The sequence below is a fragment of the Lampetra planeri genome, unplaced genomic scaffold (genome assembly GCF_965212315.1).
Source record: "Lampetra planeri unplaced genomic scaffold, kcLamPlan1.2.h2 scaffold_429, whole genome shotgun sequence".
Classification (NCBI taxonomy): Eukaryota; Metazoa; Chordata; class Hyperoartia; order Petromyzontiformes; family Petromyzontidae; genus Lampetra; species Lampetra planeri.
This window is the reverse complement of record NW_027615252.1, coordinates 1-27,558: the sequence shown is the minus strand read 5'-3', so window position 1 is coordinate 27,558 and position 27,558 is coordinate 1. Positions and strand designations below refer to the sequence as shown.

The window sequence follows — 27,558 nt, the reverse complement described above, 5'->3', positions numbered from 1 at the left end:
TACACAAAAAGCTATTGATGATTATCATGAAAATATGGACTGATTTCATTGTTGGCCTGATCAAAGTACAGATGTGACTAAAATACATTTTTCTCCCACTCATCTAAAATGCTTTGCGGTTGGAAACCCCCTGAGTCACGATGACTAGGATACACCTTGATCCAAATCAAATCCAAATATGACGGAAAGCTGGTTTAAAACTGTCAGGGCAGGCTGCTGTTTTACGGCAAATGCTGAATCCTTGCAGGAGTGTGACTGGTGAAAGGTAAAGAGCATCTGAACAAGAAGAAAACAAGGAGATAAAACATTTTATATGGGTGCAGCTGGCAGAAACCTTCTCTGGAAAAAACCCTGTGATAGAAAGTGTCACACACGCATGCACAAGCATGTTGTGGATGTGTGGATACAAACTTTTTAACATGTTCTCCGCCCCTCGTGTCAAATAACGTCAGTCCCAGCTGGTCAAATAACTAGTCCTGAATAAACCACTTGTGTCTTATACTGACACAAAAGTCTGACTGACAGACAGGTTTTTACTTAGGTTTCTAAAACCCAACAATGTTTTTTTATGTGCAAAAATGAAATAAAATTACAGTGACATGCAGAATTCAGTCCTACTTCACACCAGCTTCACGTACCTCTACTGTAACATACTAGACAACCCACTGCAAATCAAAAGGTGACAGATGAACAGCGTTTTACCGTCCACAACACAAAAATATAGTTGGAAAAACAAATGTTTCTTGAACTGTCATTTCTGCAACCTGGCAACCCAACAAGCCAAGACAGAGAGACCAGCAGGGTCTTTTGCGGTCTGCAAATTGTTTATGATGTTACGGCAAGAAGAGGTAGCATAGCAACATTGTTGAACAACAGTCAGAGGGGAAAGGAACAAAAATGAAAAGCACGTCTTGTGGTTTGTTGTTTTTCAGTGCTAATCTGCCCATAGCAGTTCATTTTATATCAGTCATTTAAAATGCCTCACAACAAAGCTGCCGACTCTGTGATGAGAGGAAAAAAATCAAAAGAACAAATGGAAGAAAAAGCAGTTTGAGAATCAGTCCCTTTCAAAGTTTGAAACCCTTTAGCTATACTGTTCTTTCTCTTCTTACAAGCATTTCAAGTTTTTCTCACTGCAATATAACACAATGTTGTTGCAGCTCGACGTAGCTCTCAAGATGGATGGAAGTCAGTGTTGGTCCTGGCCTGTGCCAAGCCAAAAAGCTGTAACAACAAGAACATGCACTAACTCAATCTGTGAGGTTTATTTGGTCGGATTTCCACACTGTCAGATATTGGCTAGGCTTGTTTTGGCCATACAGCACCGTCCATCGGAAAATAAAGTAAGAAAAGTACTTACTTCACGCACTTTTTGCAAACTGGTCAATCAGATAGAAAAAGCTGAATGGAAAGAAATAAGTTCCAAATCCATCTAGCTCGGTTTAGAAAACCTTCATATGTCATCCTGAAAGGTGCTGATTATGTGGATATTAAAATGTTTTTCTATTTCCTTTAGAGACGTTATTACTTAACCTAAAAGAAATAAAGCATGTTGAAGCTCCCACAGAGAAAAACTGGAGAGGAAGAGATTTCCAGAGAGATACGGACACGGATGAAACAGTGACGCAAAGAGTCATGCAGGTGAGCGGGGGCGCAGCCGGTCCTCCACAGGCTCACCTGTGTCTGAGGACAGGTGTGAGGGGATCAGCAGCCAGGAGGCACCTCACACATTCACCCGGCAGTGATACGGGTGATCCTCTCCACAGGGTCTGGGAGCAGAAAACATCTGAACATTTGTCATGCGTGTATCCTGGCCCCCAACTAACGCAAGCCCTCATGGATAACACATTCCACTCTGCTAAACAGCCATGAGAACAGTCGGCATGATGGACAACAAATAGATGATGTACATATGTACGCAGACACACAGCTACCGGTATCACCCACACTCCCATCTGACCCCCACCAACAGGTTCTGAGGTGACTGTCAAATGCAAACCCTGCACAGACCAGCACTTTTCACTGCTGAGAGGCAAAGCAGCTCATCCTGAAAGATGTCATGTCTCTGGGCCAGAGGCCATGCCAAGCAGGGTGCAGGTGGAAGAGATACTGTACATTTGTGTTAAAAAAAAACTACTATAGTAAAGAAGGGTGTTTCTTGCTGTGAAGTGAATGAAAGTGGTTCTTAAAGCAGCTGCACTCTCTCCTCATGAGGCTCAGTGAACACTATTCTTTGCCCTCTGTGGTGTTCTTCCTGTGTGCACACTATTTCTTTTGGCACCACCGCTTTCCTCCCACATTACAAATACATGTGCTTCTAGTAAGACGGGAGAATTAATTACGCTCACAAGTGTGAATATTAGCGTGGGGGTGTTTGCCCTGGTGCAGACTGCTGACCTGTCCAGGCTGTTATGAACACATTAAAAACACCCTCATCCTTTTTACATCCTCTTATATTAAGTCCAGTTAGAGGAATTGTTCATTTAGGATTTGGTTTGGATCCAACAGGTTTGCCTTTCTGCGTGTGTGCGTAACCCACTTGGCAGTTAAGAGTCATTAAAGAAGGGCGTGAGGGAGCCATCCAGCGGTTTCATTAATGAGGAGCACTGACAACCACAAGAAGCCACATACACGCATGAAGACTGTAAACACAAAATTAAGCATATATATACACACACTTCCAATGCAGTGATTGGCTGTTTGTCTCTGGGCTCTTTGCTCCCTGCTGCCCTTTCCTCCAAACACTTTTTTCCCTCTTTCCGGTCGTATTAAGTGTGATGACCCCATAAAGACACATTATTTCACAGCCCAGGGTTTCATTGAGGAAAATAAACAGTGATCTTGTGAAAGAGGGTGAAACTCTCATGGGTTTGTATGCCAAAAAAAAATTACAGTGAAAGCGGGCAATCTATTGGTTTACTATCATTTTCCTCATGCTTTACTTGAAACCAAAAAGTTGGCTGTGAATAGGTGAAAGAAGGATGAGGAAGTTGTGTGACAAGCCGTTCAGTCACCCCTGTTACTTCCTGGGCCAACAACCCTCACCACTTCCAGGCGAGTATCTTAAATAGGATGTTGTGTGCTCTGAGCGGCTCTGCACTTTCTCAGCCGCAGCCCTATCACTTCAAAAGCCCCTCAACTGTTTGTTTACAAGCTGCAGAGCATTGATTATATAGCAGACAGTCTGTATGCTGGAATACAGTACAGACCACGCAGATGGGGGCTGCAGCTATCACTTGGAAAACTTTCTCTGCTCAAGTCTGTCACCTAGTGGCACTGATTTTAATCATGCAAAGAGATGTGCAAAGGTTTCTGTGTCGGGATTTGCAGAAACAAGTAGAAATTAGGATGCATCCAAGGTGTTCTACTCCAGGCTCTATTCTGGTCGGGGCATGGTTTGAGTTTCATACAGCTGTGAGAGCTGGGACTCTTGTGGTGATTTGTTGCACTGTAGTGTCTCTCCTACAGCGCTGCGTCTCCTCCCAGACATTGAGATAACACCTCTCACCTTACCTCCATCAACAACTGAGAGGCTGCCGGGGGCTTCCTGGGGTTGATAAAGGCAGCGTGGTGACCTGAGGGGGGGGGGGCGAGACAAGAAGGGGGAAGATGACTTGCAGGTGTCCAAAGTGCCTTTGCTACAGGCAGGTGCACCACACCTGTGCCACATATGTTCGGCCGGTCACGTGTGTGCGTGGACCCTGGACTGGATACCAGCTGTGTGCTGAGGTTTCTCCCACTTTTCTTCACACACTTAGCACCTAAAACACACACAGATGGGACAATTGCAGCCCGACTGTGACACACATGCTTCGAAATTCCTCTGTATGTCCCACACACCTGTAAAGAGATCGATGAGCTGCAGGTCAGTCAGTGTCTTACCACTTGCTATCCATCAGCGGCTAACTGATGTGTGCAGCATCTGCCCACCAGTCGAGCCGGGATAAGGACATCATGATGGATTCACACCTCCCGTCTGACTGCCGGAATCGTCCAGAAATGTTTGAGAGGTATGTACGTGAGCGTGTGTTGCCTTCTAATGAGGGTCAAAGGAATACATACATCCAGACATCCATCTATCCCCAACACACCACCCCAGGAACCAGCTTACAGCCTGTTTTTGTCGAGGGATATGAATGAAGGTGCACGCACGCAAGTCCCAGTGGATGGTGAGAATCGGTCCATAATGCTCAGAATTGATGAAATCGTTTTGTGTCCTACAGCGAGTCTTTTGTTGTAACGCAGGCAGAGAGACACTATCACTTCATTCAAACCCGTCACATTTCAATCTAAAGCAGAGTCAGCACAGTACCAGTCAGCACAAATGGTGGTTGACGCATTTGTTACCGGTCAAAGCAGCTTCAGTCATGACCAACTATCACAATGTTTTAACAGGTAACAACTGTGTTGTTTGTGTGTTCAATGTGAAACTGTTACACTGAAAGTATGTTATGTCTTGATGGATCCCTAAGTCAGAGATCCAAAGTGTCCTGTGCCAAGTCGACAGCCTTTTCCTGCACATGATCCACTGTAAAACCACAAAATGCTGCTACTCTGCAGTTTTTTGACATCTTCCATTTTCCCGAAATCTTCATAAACGTTCAGAGAGAGAGATGGGAGTGAGTAAACTGAGTTTATCCAAGCAAAACAATCAGTCTTTGTCCTAAGCTAAGAGGTTTCCGTCTGTAGCTGCTTCATTTTAATAGTTTTAATAGTTTGAGTCCAATAGTCCAACTCTAATTTTATGGCCTTTAACGGTGCCGATATGATTCATGTGCATGCGCTCTTCACGTTGAGTCTGTAAATAACTTACAGGTTTCTCCTTGAGCTTAAACGTGGGTGGCTCTCAAAGTAACAGCTGATTCAGCGATGGTCACTTTCAGACTGAGAGGAGTTTAATCAGGAGCCAGTGTTCCACAACAGTGGCCCTCTGGTCCTCAAGGGAGTTCCCCTTTGAGAAAAGGAGAAAGATGTAATGACTGAGGAGAAAGGAGGAAAGGGCAGAGGTGAGGAGGGCGAGGAGGTGAAGGGGAGGCTGAGGGAACAGGGATAGTAGGGTGGAGAGCGTTGGAGCGTTCAATTGGGTAATTACAGAGGAGCATTCATACTGATGGTTGACGTTCACCTGCTTCATTGTCACTGACGTGCAGCAACAAACCAGTCACATGTCACAACAACACACACGGACTTTCCTCCACGTCTGGACAGCATTACGTGGTGTAGAGAGGAACTCCCTCTACCCTCCCCCTCGTAATTATAGTCCCACACTAGGGGAGATCATGGGGTTTTTAGTTGTTTCATCATAGAAATGCAGCATCACACACACACACACACACACACAGCATGCCTCAAAGAGAAATAGACAGCAGCTGTATTAAAACTCCCGACTTCAACCGGGAGGAGTCTTCAGCTGTGGGCACCGATGGAACCTCCAAGTGACAAAACAACAAAAGCTGAGACTGAAACTAGAGAAGTCATAAAAAAATGTCCCCAACTGTATTGTGGAATCATTTGATTTTCTTTGACGATGATGATGGGCTACAAAGGGCACTGTGGGAACAGTAAACAACACACACCGCAAATGATGGCGAGCTGGGTAGCGTGTGGCGAACGGGGAAGTGTTAGGGAGAAAGGCAAGGGCCCAAGTGATAAACAGAGTGATCGGGTGATGTTCACAGAGGCGTGCTGACGCTCTCAGGAGATGAATAATGAGGCCGGCTGCATGTAAACCGTGGTTAGAGCACAACAAAAGCTGCTGACTAACTGTAGTGGTGTGCGGCAAGGTGGGGCCCTGTAATTTGGGCTTTTGGGCTCTTTCTTGCCTATAAACAAGCTGCCTATGTCTACAATGATCAGGACAGTGGCTCTGAACGCAGAACGCAGAGTATCTGAAGTCTCCATCCTGGTAAAACGTTCTTGTTTACTTGGATGTTCCACTGTTTTGAGTTCATCTGCTGTTTAATGGATGGACCCAAAGTGATTTATGACACGACAGTCAAGCTCAAGACATCTTGCACCAAGCGGTTACACTTTATCAGCATCATGGATCTGTTTTGGTGGAAATAAACAAACAAAAGTAATTTATAATTCTCAGCAAATGATCTGAGAAGCCATTAGATATGACAATGGAGGATGGTAAGGGCAACAAAGTCAGCCGGTTGTTAAGTAGCAGTTTTAATATTCGGCACTAAGGGAATGAAAAAACAAAAACAAGAGTAAAACTTGACATACACAGCAGATGCATAATATAGTTCCAAAAAATTACACATATATAAAAAAGTAATAGAGTAATAAAAGATCAGTTCATTCCGTCTGAATCAGCGGTCACCTCTTTGGTGGTTTTCTCTCAGTGGATTCATTCACTTTCAACTGACATCTAAGTTGTTGTCGTCCTTGTCAAATCTCTTGTTTAATCCACTGAAATACTTCTCTCTGAAGGCGTTGTGTCCCTGGTACGGCCTGAAGCGAGGGTCTGACAGATGGGCCAGGCTGTCTACTTCCTGTGGAGACAAAAGGTTTGAGGTTGTCTAACTTGCCCAAACACCCAGCAGATGCATTCACATGAAGCAGATCATCATCATCGTAGTTCAAAAGGCAACGTGTGGTGGGTGAATAAATGAGCTAGCACTCATACTGACACAACGCAACAATATTTGATCCTTTATGCATACAACATATCACTCCAAAGAAGAAATGTAGAAACATTACACTTCAAAAAAAGGTGGAGGATTGACTTGAGTAGAGAATTCAGATAAAGCATTTCAAAAGTGACAAAAAAGTGTCAAAAAAGTAAAATAAAATCAGTTCCTTCATCAAAGCTCCAGTAACTGCACAGTGATGCTCTTTAAAACCCGGTGAATAGTTCTGCTCAACAGACGCTACTGCAGTTAATAGCTTACTGGCATTTTTCAAAAACCTCAAGCAGAACAGACAAATGAGAAATGGAAGTATGGCTCATTAAAAAGTCTGAATCACATCCCTTTGGAAAAAAGGAGTGCACAGGCCGATTCACAGATCGTTTGAATTTCTTTGCTGACAAGTGTGACATGAAAATAAACACTCAAAAGAGGGTTGGAATTAAATCAGAGCTTAACTCATTGTGTGATGAGGGACATTCCCTTCCAGAAATTCCAGGGACTATTTACACGTTCTACATTTGATGTAAAATAAAATTCAGATTTGTTCACTTTAGTTAAAAAAAAAAAAGGTACAGCGGTGATGTAGTTGTCTGAAGAGGAGAATCACTCCCAGATTTCACAGCCAGACTGTTTGTCTCATGAAAGAGGTTCGCTTGACACAGTGTTTCACCCTTTCACTCAACTTCATGTTAAATCTGTGAAATGCATCAAACAAGCATCTTTGTTGTTAATGTGTATAAAATCACCACCATGAAATCGCTTCCCACATCATGAAGAACAATATACATAAAACATATTGTTAAGCATGTTGCTTCATTTTGCTTTCAATAAGAGGTTTGTATTTCTCACTGTTCACATGTGAGGAACTCGAGTGTCTTTCAGACATTTGGGATCGCGTTGATTCCAATGATTTCAACAAGACTGAGATTCATCATCTCATGAGTGACTGAAACCATCAGATGTTAGAAGCAGTACAAGGTCTGAATACCGTGTTTGTGTGCAAGAACAGGACAGTGCTGTTGTATAATAACAATGCACCAACAATGTATACTGTATATTCCTGCAGATAAACAGTTAGTCTTGGCTGTAACATAGTCACTAGTCAACACAAGCATGGAGGGAGGAAGAGGAATAATGAACGGAGCGGAGCTGAAAGTGATGACTCCAACGCCATGCCTGTAATTTGTCAGCAACACCTCTCTTTTGCTCGCTGATGCTGCCAAGCAACCTGGAACCGGTTTCCATGACCACTCCGTGGGGAGAAGTCTGGGTAACTAAACTGACATCCTGCCCACGACCTCACAATTAATAACAAGACTAAGGAGGGAATCTATAAGAGAGTTGAAAATAGTGGAAATAAACACTCAGCCTTTGCCAAGAACCATAACAGATGGAGGTCTACGTACATTTAGTGTTAAATGAGGCAAATAAGCAGGTTGTGGCCACCGGACACATTACCCAGCACCTCATAAATAAAATGATTTTATTCCAATATAACAGGAAACTTTGCATGAGTTGAGCCAGTACATTTATCATCGGACGCTAAAACCCCATGTCATAGTATGAGGACTGAAATAAATGGACAAGTACCAAGTCAGAAAAGCTGGTGAACACAGAGCAGACAGACAAGAACATAGAGCAGGTAGACAGAGCAGATGGACAAGAACAAAGAGCAGATAGATTGAGCATTGATGGAAGCTAGAGCAGAAAGACAAGAACACAGAGAAGATAGACATCTACCAAAAGAGGATGGAACTTGGATGAAAACAGATACAGCTCTGATAAGATTGTTCGTTCGTTCGTTCGTTCATGCATATGTGCGTGCGTCCGTGCCGTTGTGGCATCAATTTGGGGGTTTGGCGTGGGATGGATGTCAGTTCCAGAGATGGATTGTTTTTCATATGATGTGCGATTAAGCTATTTAACGTTCCAGTATGAAAGAAATGAGCCAAGCAGAGCCAGATGGTGAAGATTTAGCCCAGACAGTCAGAGAGACACCATGGTTTCCACTGGGGTGACACATATGCATACATGTACATGACACATACTACTGCGGTTACATATACAAATAAGTCTACGAACTGCACAGATAATAACTGACAGACACACACATGCTCTCATTTTACATCAACTATTCATCTATTCATGCTCGCACACACAGGCACACACAGGTTGTTAGTGTGCAGTGTTCAGGTTCACACCACAATACCGGTACATAACTTCAAAGAGAATTAGAAAAGTCAGGATTACGAAGATCGTATGCAGCAGTCTACCTGGACAAAGTCCTTCTACTGTAAAGGACTTCACTTGCCCTAAACCTGATACTGATTTATGCTGTGTATGTACTGTGTGTGTATTGGTTGCACTGGGGTGTCAGTTTCACACAATCTCACAAGTGTGTTTTAGCTTAGTACCTCAGTGAGGTCAGTGTATGACTGTATATCGCGTGTGTCTTTATCAAAGTTGGCTGTCTGGTCAACTAAAAAAGTAGCCAGCCTTTGGACTAGATGAAATCAATGTTGATATGTTGTCGTGTTCCAGTTAAGGAGTAGAGGAAGTAGTGTCCCCCCCCCACCAACAGCACTACTCAGATTAGCAGCAACACAAACTCTCTGAAAGGCAATGTCCCACAAACCTCAGGCTCCTTGATCTTCTCCATGGTGATCAGGCGTCGGGACGTGTGACTGGATAAAGTCTGTTCACAGTTGCTGATGAGCTGCAGACATGGATGAAGGGGAACCATCTCCTCACAGTACCTGGGATGGACACATTCAGAACTTGGTCTTCAAAAGGACAGAGCAGTTGTAATCATTCATTCATCTTCTTCCGCTTATTCCAGTAACGGGGTCGCAGTGGTGCTGGAGCCGATCCCAGCTGTCAACCGGCGGAAGGCCGGGTACACTCTGGACGCAGACACAGGGAGAGCATGAAAGCCCCACATCGAACCTGGGACCTTCTTACTGTGTCTGCGTCGCCCCAGTTATAATCAATCTGTCATGTAATGATCCCTCTCCCCAGTCAGCGCTGTTGGAGGTGTTCTGTGACTTCAGTGTTCTATCCTAGGCCTTTGTAAATGGCTGCAACTACTACATAAAATGTGACTGACACATTTTACGTGGCGTGACTGTGCCGGACAGAAAGTACCAGGAAAAGTTACAGAAGCTTCAATTTTTAAAAAAAATCCAAAGTAAAAAGAAATAAAAATATCTAATTGTAAAGAAACTGTTTCTGTTACGTAATTATGCACAAAGGCGATGTACAATTGTAGTGTGTGTGTGTGTGTGTGTGTGTGTGTGTGTATATATAAATAATCCGTCTACTAGTGATGAAAACATGTATGATCTCTTTTTTGTGTCACATCAACTCAAATAAATGTTTCTTTTTCATCAGGAAAATACTAAACTAAACTAAAGGAAATATAATTTCAACTTTACTTACTGTATTTATCATAATAGCGAATGCATGACTGTGATTCTCAGTACAAACGCAGTGACTGAAGTTGAAAAAAAAAAAAGACAAGTATCGTCTTACTTCTGAAAATACGTCTTCATTTCTTTGCTGCACTGTTTATGTTGTAGTTGGGTCACTTTATGACTGTGACGACTGATATTCAGTAATATGTCTTGATACATTAACTCCATCTATTTTGTGAAAGAAGAAAGACTCTGACCGGGACTAGACGCCATCGTTTGCTGACAGAACTTTGTGTCACCTGTCATCACTCTCTCGCTCTCGGTCGCACAAACACGCACACATAAGAGTCCATTCTCATGGCACAGGCAGACACATACAATCCCTGTGGTTTCTATCACAGCCGTGGCTGCAGATACACACATGTGGGGGTGACAGAAACCCGATATCTCCCCTGTAGAGCCCCAGATTAGGCCCAGGAGACAGGCTACGTTTGGGCTTACACACACAGACACATACAAAAACACAGTCAGGTCAGCCTGCGCACCGGTGAGACAGACAGTTCACATATCTGACTTGCCTGGCCTCAGACGTTTATTTTGGCTTGGTGCTCTGACAGACACAGTGTCAAGCAGCCGTAGATGAGTAGCGAAGACAAATGTGTGAACATAATGACACACGCGTATGCATTTGCTCATGTATGAGGCCACACACATTCACGCATATGTGCTGATGCACATTAACAGGGAAATATTCAAGGTCCAACGGGTCGCAAAGTGTGTTTGTTCTAGTTGTCGCTCTGAGACACACACACACACACACAATGCAGGATTATCTCATCTCCTTCCCAGTAATCAGTGACCGGGCGTTTTCTTCCCCTAGCAACAGTTGCTGCTGCTGTCGCTTCGTTCATTTACAGTCAAACACCTGCACTTCCAGATGGCATTTTAATTTCTGCCAGTGTAAAAAATGTTTAACAATGGGCAACTTTGTAGAGCCGATGTTATGAAAGGAGCTCACATTTTGTCAGTTGTGGTTTACTGTGACGTTTGAACCTCAGCACACCTGTAATGACTCTGTATAAACACTGTCATTCACACAGGTGATCTCTCTCTCACACCACACACACACACACACACACACACACACACACACACACACACACACACACACACACACACACACACACACACACACACACACACACACACACACACACACACACACACACACACACACACTGTTTTGTGTTTTATAGAAGCGGGAAGGGAAAATGCAGGAAGGAAATGCTGAAAGGGGGAAAACTCAAGTGTGGTGGAATGTTCTTACTCATATTGAAAGTGCTACTAAAACACATTGGAATGTCATAAAGCATTTACATTATTTGTTGTGTTCAGGCTGTTCTTTGGTCTAAGCCTGCCCCCTGTTGATTGATTGGATTTACTGTCACATGAGAGGTAATGTATTAAGCAGACCACATTCAGATGACAAATATTGTCAGAGGGTTTACATCCTGACATGTCTTTCACTTATGACACAACTGAGTATTTGTGATCCTTTTTTAGAATGATGCTCAAGAGCAGAAGTATAACAGTTTTCCATATCTAGCCACAAACATTCGTATAAATTTCACATGCTGAGGCCTTTTTCTCTTTTAACATTCAGTGATTTTAACATTCAGCCCGTACCAGGCTCTCTAAGTTGCAGCTGCTGAGCTCTGCCTCATCTAACCCTCGTATATCAGTTTAGTTTTTTTATCCTGTCCTATCGCGTCCTTTTTGGAAAAATACTGTGAAGGCCTAAACCTTCTCTTGAAAACTGTTGACTGCAATAAATGGACTCATGATTCAAAGATAACACCATAGGTCTCCATACTTACTCTGGCCTGTAAACCGGCAGCCAGTAGACCAGCCGCCCACCCAGGACCAGGTGGCTGGCGGAGAAGTTAAGCAGGTCGGTGAAGATGTCACTCAGGTGATAGGACTGCGAGACAGGGACATGTGACTCTGCATAGCTGATCAGAGGAGGAAAAAATAAGCTAAAATACAGGTTTTCCACCTGCTGTCATGCAATCAAATACCTACAATAGATTTGCAGGTTGAACCTGAGGTGAACTTACATTCCATCAGGGGGTTTATTTTTATCTTTGTGGGAGCCTGTTTTCCTCGTGGACTCACGGACACCGTACGGCGCTGAGGACAAACACGGTCAGAATTACAAACAGTGACAGTCCATAATCAGAGAAGCATAAAGACAGTGAAAATGGACAGACAAAGTCAGTGTAGTATTGTAAACAAACTTACGGTCAGTAATGATGGCATCAAACAAAGTACTTGTCCTCCAAACCGGATTAGACGCATCAGACACCATGACATCTACATACATCTTCTCTGTTCCGTACTGTCGCAGGTTTGCTCGGATGTTCTCATCAGGTCCTCGCCATTTCTGGTTTTTACGACTTGACCTTCCTAGAAGAGAAATCCAGACACTGATCCGTCAGAGCACCATTAGTAACAGAGCAATTGATCAATTGGCCAATACATGAAGGCGATATTCTGCATTCCAGTGTATCTGCTGATGTCATTCATGACTGAGCAGCAGGCTCATCCAGCCTGCACAGCTGCTCACACTCCCCCTTGTGTCAATACAGATTTTAGCAGGGACATGACTTGTGAGCTCCAGAGGACACACCAGAAAGAATAAAACACACACTGGAGCTGGATCAAAATAAACACATTTTCTTCCTCTTCCTCTTTTTTACTCAAAAAACACCAGTGAACGCAGCTAATTTCATCATTGTTCAGGTATGGTCATTATGTACATGTCATTTGTTAGTCTTGATTTGTAGTGTTTTATCAGATACAAAAACATACAAACATTTTTAAAGTACAAGAGTAAAAGACTTACCTCTACCATGAATAGTGTTGTAATCAATATCCGATCCACAGACATAAGCTCCAAAATGACAACACGCTACCAATAGGCTCCCTTTAATAAAACAACAGACAAAAACTGAAAAAGACAGTTCTGTTTTTCTAAGTCAGAAAAAGCAGGTGCCATTGTAATACTTCATAATGCAGTTTCCGGTGGAATTGGAAAACTGTCTTTGAAGGAGTTCCAGAGCCCAGAAGAGAACGCTCTGCACCCCTGCCTGGTCTGGTCTTTGAGATGTGATGACCACGACAGCACACACACTCAGGTAAACAGCCGAAGCTCCTTAGTCATAGTTTTATACATGACAATTAAGTCTTTCTGATTCTGTTGTGGTGTGGCTATGGGGGCCTGATCATTGTTTCCCAGAATGTAAATCTGTCTATTTGTGTGTTCAAGTGATGGACTCAACTCACCTGTTCCAACAAACGGGTCAAAGACAAGGTCGTGCTCTTTGACCTTAGCATGGTTGGCCATGATGAACGAGAGGCCTGCGTCCATACTGGTGTTTCCGATGAAGTGCCTGTTCTTCACACTGTGGGAGCGAATCAGCTCACGCTGTCCATCTGCTATCTGTGCCGATTGATGGAGCAAGTCAAGAATTTAATTGCACTATCAAAGTTGCCATTTAAGTCAAGTCAGATCTTATTTGTGTAGCACCAGTTCACAAAAATGATTTAAGTCTACAGGTTGAATGTTTAATACTGGTGGACTATCCCTTTTATACTGTCAGTCTCTCACCCATCGGCCAAAATACATGTAATGTGGATTCTCCGGGATGTCATTGGGGTCAGTCCCGTAATCCTCCAGTAAACAGAAGACGTGCTGAGGACTCTTAAGACTCACTGTGCCCTCAAAAGGAAGATACTCCATAGCCTATGAGAGGAAAAATGCATTTTAAACATGAACACACTGCACATTCACATGGTGGCGTACTTTTCTCATACTCGTTCACACAAACAAACACACCAATATACTCACATCAATTCTTTTAATTCTCTCTGCAAACTCAAGGGTTTTGTTGAACGTGTACACATTGATTCTGTATGTTGAGTCCTTGCGCATGAATGGCGACTGCAGGGAATGTGGAGGAGAATTAAAGCTGCAGGTTCGAGTAGAATAACTGGGTAGAGGTTTTTCACAGCAGTCCTACTGAATCGAGATACTAATACAAACACATGCTACTAACGACATTAGTAAACCATCCTTAATGTCATTGTTACAGCGCAATGAACATGAACTTTACCAACCATTTTGTCTGATGGGTATTTCAGGAGGGCGGTTCGAAGCTCATTGTGAGTTTGTCCGTGGCCCCACAGCTCAAACGCTGACCTGGAAGAATGATGCCACATGGCCTACATTTGTATTAAAGCCCTCAGAATACGGCTCATGCCACAGATGAGAATCAGTTACTATAGTGATCAGTGCTCATGTGGTGAAGGTAATAAATGTTTCTTACTTAACACAAACCGATCTGGCCATGATGCTACGGATGTCGTCCTCACACAACTCATCCAGACACCAGAAAGGAGACTAGAGAGGAGAGAAAGAAGACGGATGTGACTGCAGGGAAAAGGGATCCAAAGGACAGTGACTATGAACAGTGGACAGTGATTATATCTACTGATTGGAGCTGCTATTTTTTTAATGAGTTTAATGATTTTCAACTCTGGATGAAAAAGCACAAATTACAATACAATCAAACAATCACATGCACAACTGATGTCTGAATGTTGTAAACCTTTTCTTTGTAGTTCAAGCCAGGCCGGAAAGGTTTTCCTCTGAGCGACAGCAGAGCCTTTATCTCCTAAAAAGAATAATCGCACCACAAACACAAGGCAGACAAATAATCAATACAAGACTTTTTGCAGTGTTAGTGAATAGTTACTTTTTAGCCCCAGGGGTACTTGTGAGAACATGATTATGAGAATATTAGAGTATTGAATATTATACGTTTCTGCACAAGCCTACGGGAACAACTGGATATGAATTGAGGAGATTGTGTAGCTGTGACTGAATATTGTGTGTGAATTACTCTGTTTTGACATGTACAGTATATGTATCATATACCAGAGAACCACTGTAAACCCACCCAACAGAACTGTCTCTAAGTGTGAAATAAAAATACATTAAAGTATTATACCACAGTCCTAATAAATAACAAAATGAAACACAACAGCAAGCTGGTTTCACATCATCCTGATAACATGTTCCTGTTAACTTCCTCAGGCTTTGAATTTTCTTGAATGTAAGATCAGTGAAATACCACTAGAACATGAATGAGGCCACACGTCAACACACTGCTCCAAATTCTACTGATGGATGAATGATGTTTAAAAGTGGAAGGTTTCTACCAGGACATCTGTGACGAAGTAGTACTGCAGTATAAACCATATAATACAGTGGGGATGAACATGACCTGCCCACGTGTTATTATCTTGACGTAACATTTACGTTCCACCTCAGTCGTTACCAAGAGGCGATCACAGACCGGGGGGGGGTCTTTTCTGTCCTTCTGTTACTTTGTCAACTCGACAAAGACCAACAGCCAGAAGAACACCGAACTACATTTGAGAGTGATATATTAAGAATTACCGGTAACCGAAAGTCCACGTTGTCTTGGGCCAGATGTAATAAATACTGAAGGCATGACGCTCTAGTGTGAGCAGCCATGTTTGATGCGGAGTCAATAATACGTCCGGCTGGAAACGAGGCTGTGACAAAGGTACCGCTTGGAGAACAAATCACCATAGATGGCAGAAGAATGAGGTATTTTCTTTCAGCTATCGTTTGTAATTAATTCGAGTCATACGCTTTTAGTGTCACTGTTAACGTAACATATACAGACGACGTAATTCCATTACTACTCAATACACCTGGCTATCGGGATAAACGCTTTCTCTTGTCCATGTTGTAATCTTCTTTACTTCAGCGGCACCCTGTTGGTCCCGCCCTTTCTTGACTGTGATTGGCTGGACAGAGCGTTCTTAACAGTCCATTGGTCAAATCAGATGTCTATTACAGCGGTTCGCTCCGGGACAGAACATACCTGCTGTATTGCATCTGTCAGCAGTGCTGCTGTGTAGTGCAGTTGTGTCAGATAAATAACAAGTTCAGGCATCGGAGGCCAGAATGACCCATTATAGCATGTGACATTCGGCGGCGGACATGTAAGTCTGATGGTGTTCACTCAAAATCTCTAAAATCTTAGACTGACAATCAGAGTCAGAAATAATTAGAGCAGTTCAAATCAATATCACGAATACGATAGTGAATACAGAGCAAACTAAAGTAAAAATAGAATTGAACAAAAGTAACTAAATAACGTCAAAGCTACACAGGAAATATGTAAATATTAGAATTATAGTAGTAATGGTAGTGAAGCATAAGAATAAGATTAGTTGTATAAAATGATGTATACACGTGTATATAAAGTGATCAATCCCAGCAATTTTATTGTCATTTTGAACTGAAATTTAGTTACATGTTAATTTTTGTGTTTGACAAAACACATCAAATACATTTTGTCAAGCTTCAAATGTACTAAAAACAGTGTAGTCATATTTTAAATTCAAATTGTATATGTTTTTTGTCATCAGAGTCACTGATGGGAAGCAACAGCCAGAGCAACAACCTCACTGAACATGAAGTCCCTGCTACTGCGCAGTTTAATGACGACACTGCAGCGTGCATCGTGTCTGTAAAAGGCATGAAAGATAACTGGCAAAAATGGTCTGTCGAGCACCAGGAATACCAGAAGAACAACCCCTTCAGTCACAACACTAGGCCAGACGTAGTGGTCCCACAGAGGGGGCAGGGTGACTATGGAAGGCCCCTGCAGGGCTCTATGACCGAGCAGCGGGGGAAGGATGCACACAAACACATCAGCAAGGAGGTGCAGGAGCTCTGTGACGTGATAAGGGACATCGACCAGCAAAGAGACTCAGTTGGGGACGTGATCGCTGTAGAATTTGGCAAACTGTTTGAGCATTATGTTACCATCTCTAATAAACTGGTGGGGCTTCTTCTACGAGCCCGGAAGCAGAAGTTGGTTCACTTTGAGGGGGAGATGCTGTGGCAGGGGAGGGACGATCATGTTTTGATCACTCTGTTGCAGTGAATGAAAACATGGATGAGTGCTTTCATTCAACAATAAGCTGCATTTTTCTCTTTGTAGACGTCACTGTGGATCATTTAAACTGCCACTCTGAGGAGGATACTTAGTTTTTCCACGAAGGATCATAGTCACATAGGATTGACTGACCCGGTTTATGTATTTATTTTCTAACTGCGGGGTGAATCACCAACGAGCCAGTTGTTCTTTTCCGGGCCAACGCTTTTTCAATAGAAAAGCAACTTAACATGGAGAAAGTTGCTGAAGTACATGTGAGCCCAGGTATTAATGCCATCAAAGCCAAGAAGACAATGATGTCTGTGACAATCAGGTGTTATAGGAGCTGACTGTCATGTCTTAAGACATGTAGTCATTAACCTCTTCTAAGAAGGTTTTATTTACTTTGTTGTTTGTTAGCACTTCAACACAAAAGCTACTGATCAGATTCTCACCACATTTTGATGGAGATGTCTGTTGGCCCACAAAGAACCTTATTAACGTTGGAGGCGATTCAGATCATGGTGAATGCAAGACGTTTTTCATTGCTAATCTGTGTGCCGCGAATCCCACTTCCCATGAATACATGCACTGGAGATGTATGCTGGTTCCTTCAGGCTTTACCCTCGTGCTTAACTCCCATGCTGCGGACATGACTTTGTAGAGGCATTTTATCTAATTAGTGTGGCACAATCAAGCAGTGCGGCTCTGCGCTCTCCGAGTGCTCTTCTTTCAAGTGTGCTTTTATATGTCAGACCATCTCTCTACACTTAGTGCACCTGAATGTCAAAGATAAATGAAAATGTTGCTTTCATGGAGAGACAAGTGAACAGAAATGCGTCTGACACACAATGTGATATTTTACGTTTCAACTCAAAATAAAATCAAGATAAGAATCACCATGTGTCTGTCATTGTGTTACTGTACTGTCTTTAACTGTGACTGTTTTTCACCCTGTACATGTGTATGAGTGCACATGTTTGAACAATTGAAACCTTTACCAGATGTTACATTCATTTACATACAGTAGACTCAGTCCCTCTCAGTGTGACCATGAAACAGTATAAATAATCACAAATGAAGCTGTATTGTCTGAGGTGCTTGTTAGGATCATTACACAGACTTGTGTCAGGATTACTCAGCTGTCTCCAGCAGGAAGGAGCCTTGTAAATAGTTGATGTTACTCAGCTTTGACTCATGTTACCGCTGCTGCTCAGAATGTTTTCAGACTTTAAGTAATAGAAGTCTTTTGAATTCTTCTCGACCACTCAGCCGACTTTGCCATTTTATATATGTCAACATTTTCTCAGGCGATTTGGTGTAGAAAACAAACATTTACATTGGCAAATATCTTGAGATTAATGTGTTCTACTTGGTACGAAAGGAAAATATAATTGTCCTTAAACTTAATTGATTTATCTAACAAAAAATCTGTCGCTTCCTTTTTACAAATATGTTTTGCTTTCTATTAACACAATAAGGGTGTTTACCGGTATTGGACTTTTTATTCATTTAGATTCTTAGTATTAAGCTATTTGAGTACTTTTCTTATTTAAATAATGTACAGTATTTCATTGTAAATTTTATTCTATATTCTATCTATATTACATCTTATTCAAACAGTTAGATATTCTTTAATTATCGGTAGATTTTACTACCATGTATGTAAACGTATATAATTTACGTTTTGTCACTTTTTGTGACAAATATTGTCACAAAATATATTGTGAGTGTGTATATAATATATTGACATATTTTGTGAGGTCTCGTGTCTTGTCTCCTGAACCAAACTAAACCAAAGCATCAGTAGAGCTGACGTAGGCCACTCACACACACACACACACACACACACACACACACACACACACACACACACACACACACACACTATATATCGTAGTTTTTGTTTTAAAGGCGTCATGAGGAGTCAGCTTTTCTCTGTCAAACAGCCACGCCTTTGCCTCACCTGAGTCACACACACACACACACACACACACACACACACACACACACACACACACACACACACACACACTGTTACAGGAAGTGGAGGACTCCTGTGTGTCTCACCAGCAGCGTGTTCGAGCGCAGGAAAACTTCGTTTCTTTTTTTTTTTTTTCTGTTTTCGGCCAAAGAAGCCGAACATGAAAACATGCGCGTGATTCCGTTCCGGAGCAGTAGCAGAGGGTTCCATCGTCGGACAACATGTCCTCATCCAGAGTCCCGGTCTCTCTTCACCTTTGTCTTCTCGCTGTGTTCGTCTTCTCTGTCTCAGGTGAGTCGATCATTAACACAATCGGTGGAGGATTATTTAAAGGACTGTTCCGCACAGTTCGTTCACCAATGGAGGGAAACATCAGTAATGTTACCTCTGAGCTGTTGGCTGCTCGTGTGGCCTCTGACACATATCAGTGGATCTATTGATCAGTCCTGGCTCGGTAAATGAAGTCAGACCGGATGTGGTCAGGGTGTTTTCTGAGTTTCTTCAGTGTCTAAGGGAACATATGTCACCAGACATGTTTAACATGATGTCCACGTCATTTTAAGAAGTATAGCAAAAGTGAAAGAACACTGTAGCCTAGTGTTTGCTCAGTGCAGGTCTGGTTGGTCAAACGTCACATTTAACACGTGTGTTGTTCCTAATTTAACTGGTGTGTGTGTGTGTGTGTGTCTTTGTGTTTGTTTAACTCAGGAGTCCAGAAGCTGACCGTCACACCAGAGCGCGGCACCTCTCTCAACCTCAGGGTCAGTCAGGTCAAAGGGTCAACATGCAAAGTATGCACAGTGGCCGGACGCCGCGGCAAACGCTGTGACACGTCTCTGCTGCTGAAGGACAGCACTCCCGTCTCAGTGGAGTTTGACTGCTCCACACCTCAAGACGTGTTCAGCGTGGAGGTCGTACGAAATATAGGTGAGAAACATCATGAAATGATGAAATGATGTGACGGGGTTTGTTTGTAGTGACATTCACAACATATCCCCTCCTCAGAATGTACAACGAGGTCGTGCAGCGGCGACGTCGTCCAAGTGGATTCTGGCGTCCATCCTTTTCTGGATTTTAACCGCCTCGTTCACCTGGAATCTTAAAGCGGCGGCTCCAAAAGCAGTCCGAGTAGAATTCACCAACATGGGTCTGAGACAGATCGATCCATCTGTGAGCTGTCCTGACAGACACACGTACACACTCAGGTCCATCCAGTCTGCAGGGACGGTGGTCGTGGGAACGTTCTGCCGGAGCGGCTCCAATCAGCAGTGCCCAGATCCTGAACCGGGGCAGCTTTTCCCTGGATGTCCCAGCAGGTGTGAAGCTGCAAAATGCCCAGTTTGATGTATCTGTTGGGGAGGAAATTAAATGTAAGTGAATTTCCAATCAGCTTCTGCTCCATCTTGGTCCTCAAACATCAACTTATTTGACAGTTGAATGTGTTTTGTCTTCTAGCTCTTGCCAGAATGAAGGTGTCTCTGCCACAAGAGACCTCGTCCTTTGAGTTGCTCTCTCCAAACTACCCGCTCAGTTTTCCTGATGACGATGTGATGGAGTGGTACTTTCAGGTTGCGGCCAAACAAAAGGCTTCTGTTCGCTTCTTAAATCTCACGCAGCCACGTTGTGTGAAGAAGGAAACCGCAGTGGAGTACCACAACAGAGGGAGAGGGGCAGTGGTGCTGAGTCTGACGGAGACCCAGCCCGTCCAGAACCAGGGGGACTTCTCCTTGACTCTGAGGAACTGTGAGATGGACAGAAGACGAGCTGACTCTCCTGGACTTTCCCTAAAACTCAACGTTTCTGCTTCGAGGGCAAGTCCACCAGGTTTGTACATCATCTGCACTTGATGGTGAGGTTTGACTAGCTAGATGTTTAAATGTTATCAGATGGAGAATTAAAAAAAAATGCTGTATCATGTTTCAGAGCAATTTAAGGTTTCCAGTTTGTTAATCCGTTGATTTAACTGAAATCTATGACATCTATTTTTTTCAATTATCAATGATAAATCCATCTCATACCCCTAAGATGTATCCAGTTATTCCCCAACACTGCATATGACAACCATATGGAGTTTAATCAATATGACATGAATATGCGATGGTTATTATTGTCCTATAACACTGATTGCACTAGTGGACCTAATAAAGTGGTCAGTGATGCAGTTGTTCCACCACGTCTCAGAATAGTTTTTGATGTACGTCTCTCCTGCATGTTCAGACAAGACAATTTTGCGCTGTTTTTCGATTCTGTGACATTCTGTGCAGGTTTGTTGGTCTAAGACTGAGGGATTTTCCGTCTCGTCAGACAGTTTTTGTGTTGTTGTCTGAGTAATGCAGCAGTGACGTGGACCGTCACTATCTGAGCCCTGGGGTGTCAGTCAGGTTTGGAGGGCTCTGATGTTGCCTCATCACTGATTCAAGACTGACACCGCTGGCTGTTAACTGGAAGTCACGCTGATGTCATGCTGCATTGGCCAATCACATTTAACGCTTCCTGGTCGACATGGTTGTGATGAATAATGGTCTCGGTTAAAAGGCGCGTGCCCACACATTTTCATGTTTCTGCTTGAGGAAGATGAACCACTCTGTCTCACCTCCGTCCTCTGCAGTGCTGTGTCGCGTGGACCTACGAAACATGAAGGGACATTCTCTTCGCATTGACAAGCTGAGAACGGACTCAGAGTGCGAGATGAAGATGGACTCTGAGACAAAGGAGACGATCAACGTCCCTTCAGACAGAGTCACTCAACTGTCCTTCCAGGACTGTCTCCCCAAGGACCTGAACATCTCAGCTGTGAGAGTCATAGGTAAATCAGTCCAGACACAACACAAAAGGTATTTTCTCATGAATTAGAAACAAATTTAACTTTTGTGAGTACTAGTACTAAAATGATGAATGAAAAAATAAACATGGCAAAGGAGAAAATGCATTTATTCATTAATTAAACAGTGGTAAATGGCAAATATGAACTGTTTAAAGAGTCTCTGTTACTTGTAATTGGCAGTAAGTAGTATGTCTTGAGTATTTTGACATCGTCATTGGACACATGTGGGTCCACCAGACCCGTGAACATTGTAACTAAAAGGTCTTAGTGGGTATGAGAAGGTTCCGTTTATGTGTGGTGCTGTGGACAGTTCATGAATGTGTTGCAGTGTTTTCCATATCACATCTGTTTAGACTTTCTCTAAACACCCTGAACTCTGACTGACTGATGTCACCCGCTCTCCGCCCAGGGTGTGGTCCCCCTGAAGACTGCCCGAAGCACAGTGTCCCCCTGTTCGTGCCTTCGCTGCCCAGCTGCCTCCCCGCCCCTCTGAGCAGTGTCACCTGGAGCCTCCGTCCTCCTGAGCGCGGCACCGTGGAGCTGTACTCCTTTGTGCCCCTGAAGCAGGACCTGCCGGGGCAGCCGTGCAATGACAGCATCATTAAAGTGTCAGAGGATGATGGAACTACTGTCGGACACTTCTGTCCTCAAGGAGTCATCCAGAAGGTCCAAATCCACTCCAACGTGTCCGTCACAGTGACCGGAGCCGGGGAGGAAGGTCTGAGGCCGTCTCTCAGGCCTGTGCTGACCGCTACATTTAAAGAGGAGATATCAGGTAAGGAATCTGTCAAATGCATCATCAATAATGTCTGAATCTAACTCAGAAAAAAAAGCAGAACAGTTCAGTCTAACTCTCTTTCTTTATCCATACACAGAAACATACATCATCACTGTGTCCCCAAAAAGAGACATGTCCGTCCTGCTGGCTACACCTGGATGGCCGCTGGGAATGAAGTCCTACTCCACTGTCTCCTGGATGGTTTCTCTTCCGCCCAAGATGGAAGCACAATTAATGTTCGCCAACCTCAGCCAGCCAAAGTGCAGCCACCGCCACACCAACATCAAGGTGCAGCGGTTCGGCCCGTCCAGAAGAAGACTACAGCCGCAGGGAGGACGAGGAAGCTGAGAGCGAGATCACCGTCTCAGAGGGTTTCTACCTCAATATGTCCAACTGCATGCCGGAGAGAGGAGACTTCAGCGTCATCACCAAGGTCACGCTGCAGAGGAGCCAGAGTATGTTCACTGATTTACTGCATCCCGTCTGCAGTTTTAACATTTTTATTTCCAGCATGAAATAAGGCTACAGGGCTTTGCCTGTAATTATGAACACATGTCATAAATCCTCTATCGCACATGGTTGACGATCACGTCGTGTGTGTTTTCCTCTCCTGCAGGCCTGCTGCTGACCATCATCGTGAGCGTGGTTGCTGTTCTGCTGGTCATTTTTGTGACGGTGCTGGCAGTGGTCTGCGTGGTGATAAGGTGAGTGCAAATTCCCAATTTAAGTCAGGTATAGTGGATACAGTCCTGTCCAGTTGTTGACTTTTAGTTCTTAGTTAGAGTTCTTCAGTGCGTAGGTGTGCATTAAACGGGGCAAAACGGTCCTCAGATCATTTATTTCTGTTTTCATTTTATACAAGCCCAAGACCAGGTTTTCTGTCTTTTGTTCTCCATTTCTTTTTATTCTGCAGTGTTCCACAAATTCTCGTACTCTCCAAACAGGTTGACGCAAATGTTAAAATCATCCACTTTGCGTGTTTTCCTGTTGTTACTGCTGACAGATGCACCCATTCGCTGTTTTATGTTGCCAATGGTTGAGCCGTGGATGGATTAGAAAAGATAACCTGGAGCCGAACGATGTGCGCGTTACACGGTTTTCACGCACAGCAGCCAGCCAATCAGAAAAGAGTATTCACCCAGACCGTGGTGTAGTCAGCAGTAATTAGAAATATCATGGCGATACTTTCATGGATGTTCAGTGAGTCAAAAGCTGCAGTGTGCAGTGTGTGCAGGAGAAACTGCAAAACGAGGATCCATTACAACTCATTTCTGTTGTTTTTTTCCAAATATTGCTGAATTGGAAAGCTGTAACTGTGTAACTCATGTTCTTTAACTCTTCATGCTGCTGCCAAACAGGAAAAAGAAGAAGAAGCTCAACCATCAGGTGTCCATTTACAACCCAAACGGTACAAGCTTCCTGCCTGGCCACAACGGCCTCCCCAAGTCATCTGAAGACGAGTACCATGTGTACGCCTCTATCGAGGACACGCTGGTGTACACGCATCTGCTGAGAAAGGGGCAAGAGATGGGCGTTTACGGAGAGACGGACACGTACCGGCCTTTTACAGGCCACACAGACTCACAAAATACGCTACTGTCGAAAAACGCGGGCGCTGACAATATGGAGGTCGGAGTTTACCGGCAGTTTTGCCCCAGAGCTCAACAGGCTCCCCCGCTTCCAAACAGGCCTCCGAGCCACAGCCAGCCCATGGTGGACAATGCTATTTACCGGGCCAACAGCCTGCAGGAGGAACAGTCTGAGACGCTGGGACAACGGGAGGACCCAGAGGGAGGAGACTGAGCAGGAGATTCAGCTTTCTGCTGTTCACTTGACCGACTTCCACTGGGAGTTGTTCATTCCCTGGCGTCTGTGTGATTACCGGAAAGTTCCCTTTTGTTTTCTTATTTTTTCATCTGAGATGGAGGCACTTTGGCACTCCTCCTCTTCCCCTCTTCACCAATAAAACAGATCTGGAGGTCTTTGGTCTCCAGTGAAGGACGAACATGGACACATGGAGACTTTGTTGTTCAAAGAGTTTTATGTAACTTTATGAATTTCGGGTGTAAATGTAAAAAACTGAGAGTCATCCAGTCTTTGTTAATGGGTCGGTCAGTCAACGACAGTTTTTATGGGATTTTACAGTTTTTTCTATGTTTGCTGAAGAATGGACAGAGAAAAACAACAAAAACATGTAGATATTGTATGTTTTGGTGTGAGAATGACTCACAGTGACCTACGAGGACATAAACAACAGATGAATCCACACTAGTAGTATGGGTGGGTGGGTGGCTGGGTGTCCACGGAAAACATCCACACATGTTGATGTGATGTAATGTCAAACTTCTGTGTCACCCCAGAAACTGTTAAAATGATGGAGAACATGAGTGGGGGAGTAACAAAACGCTGTTGGATTGATGTTTTGGAGCCAGAGAACCTGTGCCACTTTCAATGATATAGATTATGGAGCTTTGCGTAGGATTTCATGAAAAGGGAATGTCTCCATCTTTTGAGTCTCACGCTTGTATCAACCATTGAGGCTTTACATTTGTTCAGTGTTTGTTTTTTATTGAATATATGTTAAACTACACCCAGGGGCCACTTATTAGGCCGTCATCTCTGCCTTAATTCTGTATACACACCTCATATTTCTGTCAGAGAGCTCATCATTCCTCCTTATGTTCACGAGGTCATCCTGGGAAATGATGAGTATCACGCTGAAAGATTACTGCAACGCTGTCCACTTCAACGCTCTTACGAACTGTGACCTAACACAGACGTTAATAAAAAGCTCTCTGACATTTCCCCTCAAGAGTGAATATTAATGTCTTTTTGAATTCAGAATGTAATGAATTGGTCTTTTTTTTTGTTTCCTTAAAATCATCCCAGAATTATTCTTATAACGTTCAATACAAGCAGCAGAAAATGAGGAGGCACTGATGGATGATGGATACAGTAAAAAAAATCTTGTGTTTATTAGCAAATGTTATATAAAGAGACATACATTTTTAAAAAAAAGTCATCCAGTGGTGTTTACCATGAAATGTAGTATTTTGTATTTTAGTATTTAGTATCAGTATGAATGAAAAATACCATCTGAAAGGGACGTTAGCTTATACAAATACAAGGAAAGGAGAAGTGATTGCCACTGACATGGTGATAGCTGAAGGAAGATGCAGCGTATTATAGACACAGGCAGCGTTTCATTTAATCTGCACTGAATGCCTTCAGACAATGTTGAACTCGCACACCGAGGCCTTTTCAGCTCGACAACTCTCATCAAACCACTTCCCATTGGCTGTAGTGGAGAGGATGCCGCAGTTCTGGCTGCGTCCTCCGTCTGGCTGCAGGGTGATCTCCGTCTCCCAGTTCTTGAAGCGCACGTTTGACCCTGACTGGTCCACCCACTGGCCTTCGGTCACCATGTCATTGATGCCCAGCCAGATTTGCACCTCCGGGCCAATGCTCTGGCGAACGTAATTATAAAGATGGTCGTTCTCATCTCCTGACAGAGGGGTACCCAGGCTGCCTCCTTTGGCGATGCAGTCATCGCTGGCTGCGTGGAAGGACTTCTTGACCGGATCAGCAAGGAAACACTTGCTGAGGATCTTGGTTCCTCTCAGACAAACTGAGCGAGAATGAAGAAATATCTCAGATGTTTCTTTATCAATTTATGTCTGAGATCATTGGTCTTTTTCAATGTCCAAAACAAATAAACCCTAACATTTATGAAAGACTTTGCTTAGAGGAACTATACCTGTTTGCAAAGCTTGTTGCTCTTTCAACAAGTTGAGCTCTTGGACGATGTCATTTACTTGTTTCTTCAGCTCTTCAATTGCAGCACTGTTTGCAGAGTCTGTAGAGGTCAAATAAAAAACATAAAAAGAACAAAAAGCTTCAGAAACAGAGATATTTGTGAATGTGAATATCAAGTCTTACCTTTCTTCCCATTTCGTTTCTTTGATGTTGTCTGCTGATGTGCACAGTGTGACAGCAGGAGAAGACAAAATACCCAGCCAACACCTCGAGTATCCATCATTTCCTCAGGAAAATAAGAAGCCGTTTGAGTGCAGCACCAGTCTGACGTCTCCTTGAAGCTCTGAGTGCTGGCCAGACACACTGTTGCTTATAAACAGCAGAGTGGCGGCACACAGTTGGACAAGGAAGTCGTCTCTCAGACAGAACAAATGTTTCACAGATGTTTTACATTTGTGTTGTTTTTGATGAGGGTGAGATGGGAGCAAGCATGACTGCGGTTCTGTATGTTTGCAGGTTAGGAAATATTAACTAAAAACTACTCGGCTCTACTACTACTTCTGCAAGGGATTATTTGATTGCTGATCGACGTCTATAGACTCTTTTTAAACGGTCTGCTGCATTCTGGCTCCGGCAGACCAGAGGTTAGATGTTTTGGGGTTTATCTCAGAACACACATCTGGTTTTCCTCAGTGGGCCGGAGGAGGTGACGACACATTGCAGCGTCTTATATAATGAAGAAAAACAGTTGTGATGTCAGTATTTGTTTACGGTTCATCATTTACTGGAACTCTACTCTTCCTCAGAGAGTTTCAGTTTCACCTTTGCTGGCAGAGAGAAAGGAGGCGGCGTGCTGATCCAATCCTATAAAGATCCCACACGTCAGTCCACTATAATCTCATTTGACTGAACACACACACACCACACTCACACACATTCACACACACACCAGCAACAACAAAGTGACGCAATGCAAAGATTCAATTCCAAAAGTGCAAATCCTTCACAATGTCACCTTTTTGCACTCCAACACAAAACACACATAGAGCGTTTGCTTTGCTTTCATCAATATATTTGGAAGAAAATATTTACAAAATCAATTCGCACTGAAGCAAATACTGTAAA

At 43.4% G+C, this 27,558-nt stretch overlaps 4 protein-coding genes across 4 annotated transcripts in view; 2 read left to right on the top strand and 2 right to left on the bottom strand.

The window, feature by feature from the left end:
• The window catches only part of LOC144741124 (tRNA (guanine(10)-N(2))-methyltransferase TRMT11-like), a gene marked incomplete at its 3' end in the record, with an annotated part of 41,821 nt that extends 26,168 nt beyond the window's left edge, over window positions 1-15,653 (bottom strand). The window contains exons 1-13 of the mRNA XM_078623760.1: window positions 15,576-15,653; window positions 14,722-14,787; window positions 14,440-14,513; window positions 14,231-14,312; window positions 13,962-14,054; window positions 13,722-13,856; window positions 13,397-13,553; window positions 12,953-13,037; window positions 12,353-12,513; window positions 12,169-12,241; window positions 11,929-12,063; window positions 9,274-9,394; window positions 6,375-6,500 (exon numbers count right to left, since the gene is read on the bottom strand). Coding sequence (XP_078479886.1) covers window positions 6,375-6,500; window positions 9,274-9,394; window positions 11,929-12,063; window positions 12,169-12,241; window positions 12,353-12,513; window positions 12,953-13,037; window positions 13,397-13,553; window positions 13,722-13,856; window positions 13,962-14,054; window positions 14,231-14,312; window positions 14,440-14,513; window positions 14,722-14,787; window positions 15,576-15,653 — 1,386 coding nt within the window. The remainder of the gene's footprint in view (window positions 1-6,374; window positions 6,501-9,273; window positions 9,395-11,928; window positions 12,064-12,168; window positions 12,242-12,352; window positions 12,514-12,952; window positions 13,038-13,396; window positions 13,554-13,721; window positions 13,857-13,961; window positions 14,055-14,230; window positions 14,313-14,439; window positions 14,514-14,721; window positions 14,788-15,575) is intronic.
• Window positions 15,654-16,587: 934 nt separating this feature from the next.
• LOC144741123 (actin-binding Rho-activating protein-like) lies at window positions 16,588-17,100 on the top strand. The gene has a single exon (XM_078623758.1). The coding sequence runs from the start codon at window positions 16,588-16,590 to the stop codon at window positions 17,098-17,100; it is 513 nt and encodes a 170-aa protein (XP_078479884.1).
• Window positions 17,101-19,296: 2,196 nt separating this feature from the next.
• Window positions 19,297-24,480, top strand: CDCP1 (CUB domain containing protein 1). The gene is given in 12 exon segments (XM_078623757.1): window positions 19,297-19,366; window positions 19,784-20,002; window positions 20,081-20,157; window positions 20,159-20,335; window positions 20,337-20,391; window positions 20,531-20,899; window positions 21,684-21,881; window positions 22,309-22,674; window positions 22,775-22,974; window positions 22,976-23,132; window positions 23,294-23,381; window positions 24,036-24,480. Coding segments are annotated over 12 exon segments (2,421 nt in total).
• Window positions 24,481-25,904: 1,424 nt separating this feature from the next.
• Window positions 25,905-26,802, bottom strand: LOC144741121 (tetranectin-like; the record flags this gene model as incomplete). Its single annotated transcript, XM_078623756.1, has 3 exons — window positions 25,905-26,305; window positions 26,435-26,533; window positions 26,617-26,802. Coding segments are annotated over 3 exons (686 nt in total), but the record flags the coding sequence as incomplete, so codon positions are not given.
• Between the last annotated feature and the right edge of the window lie 756 nt (window positions 26,803-27,558).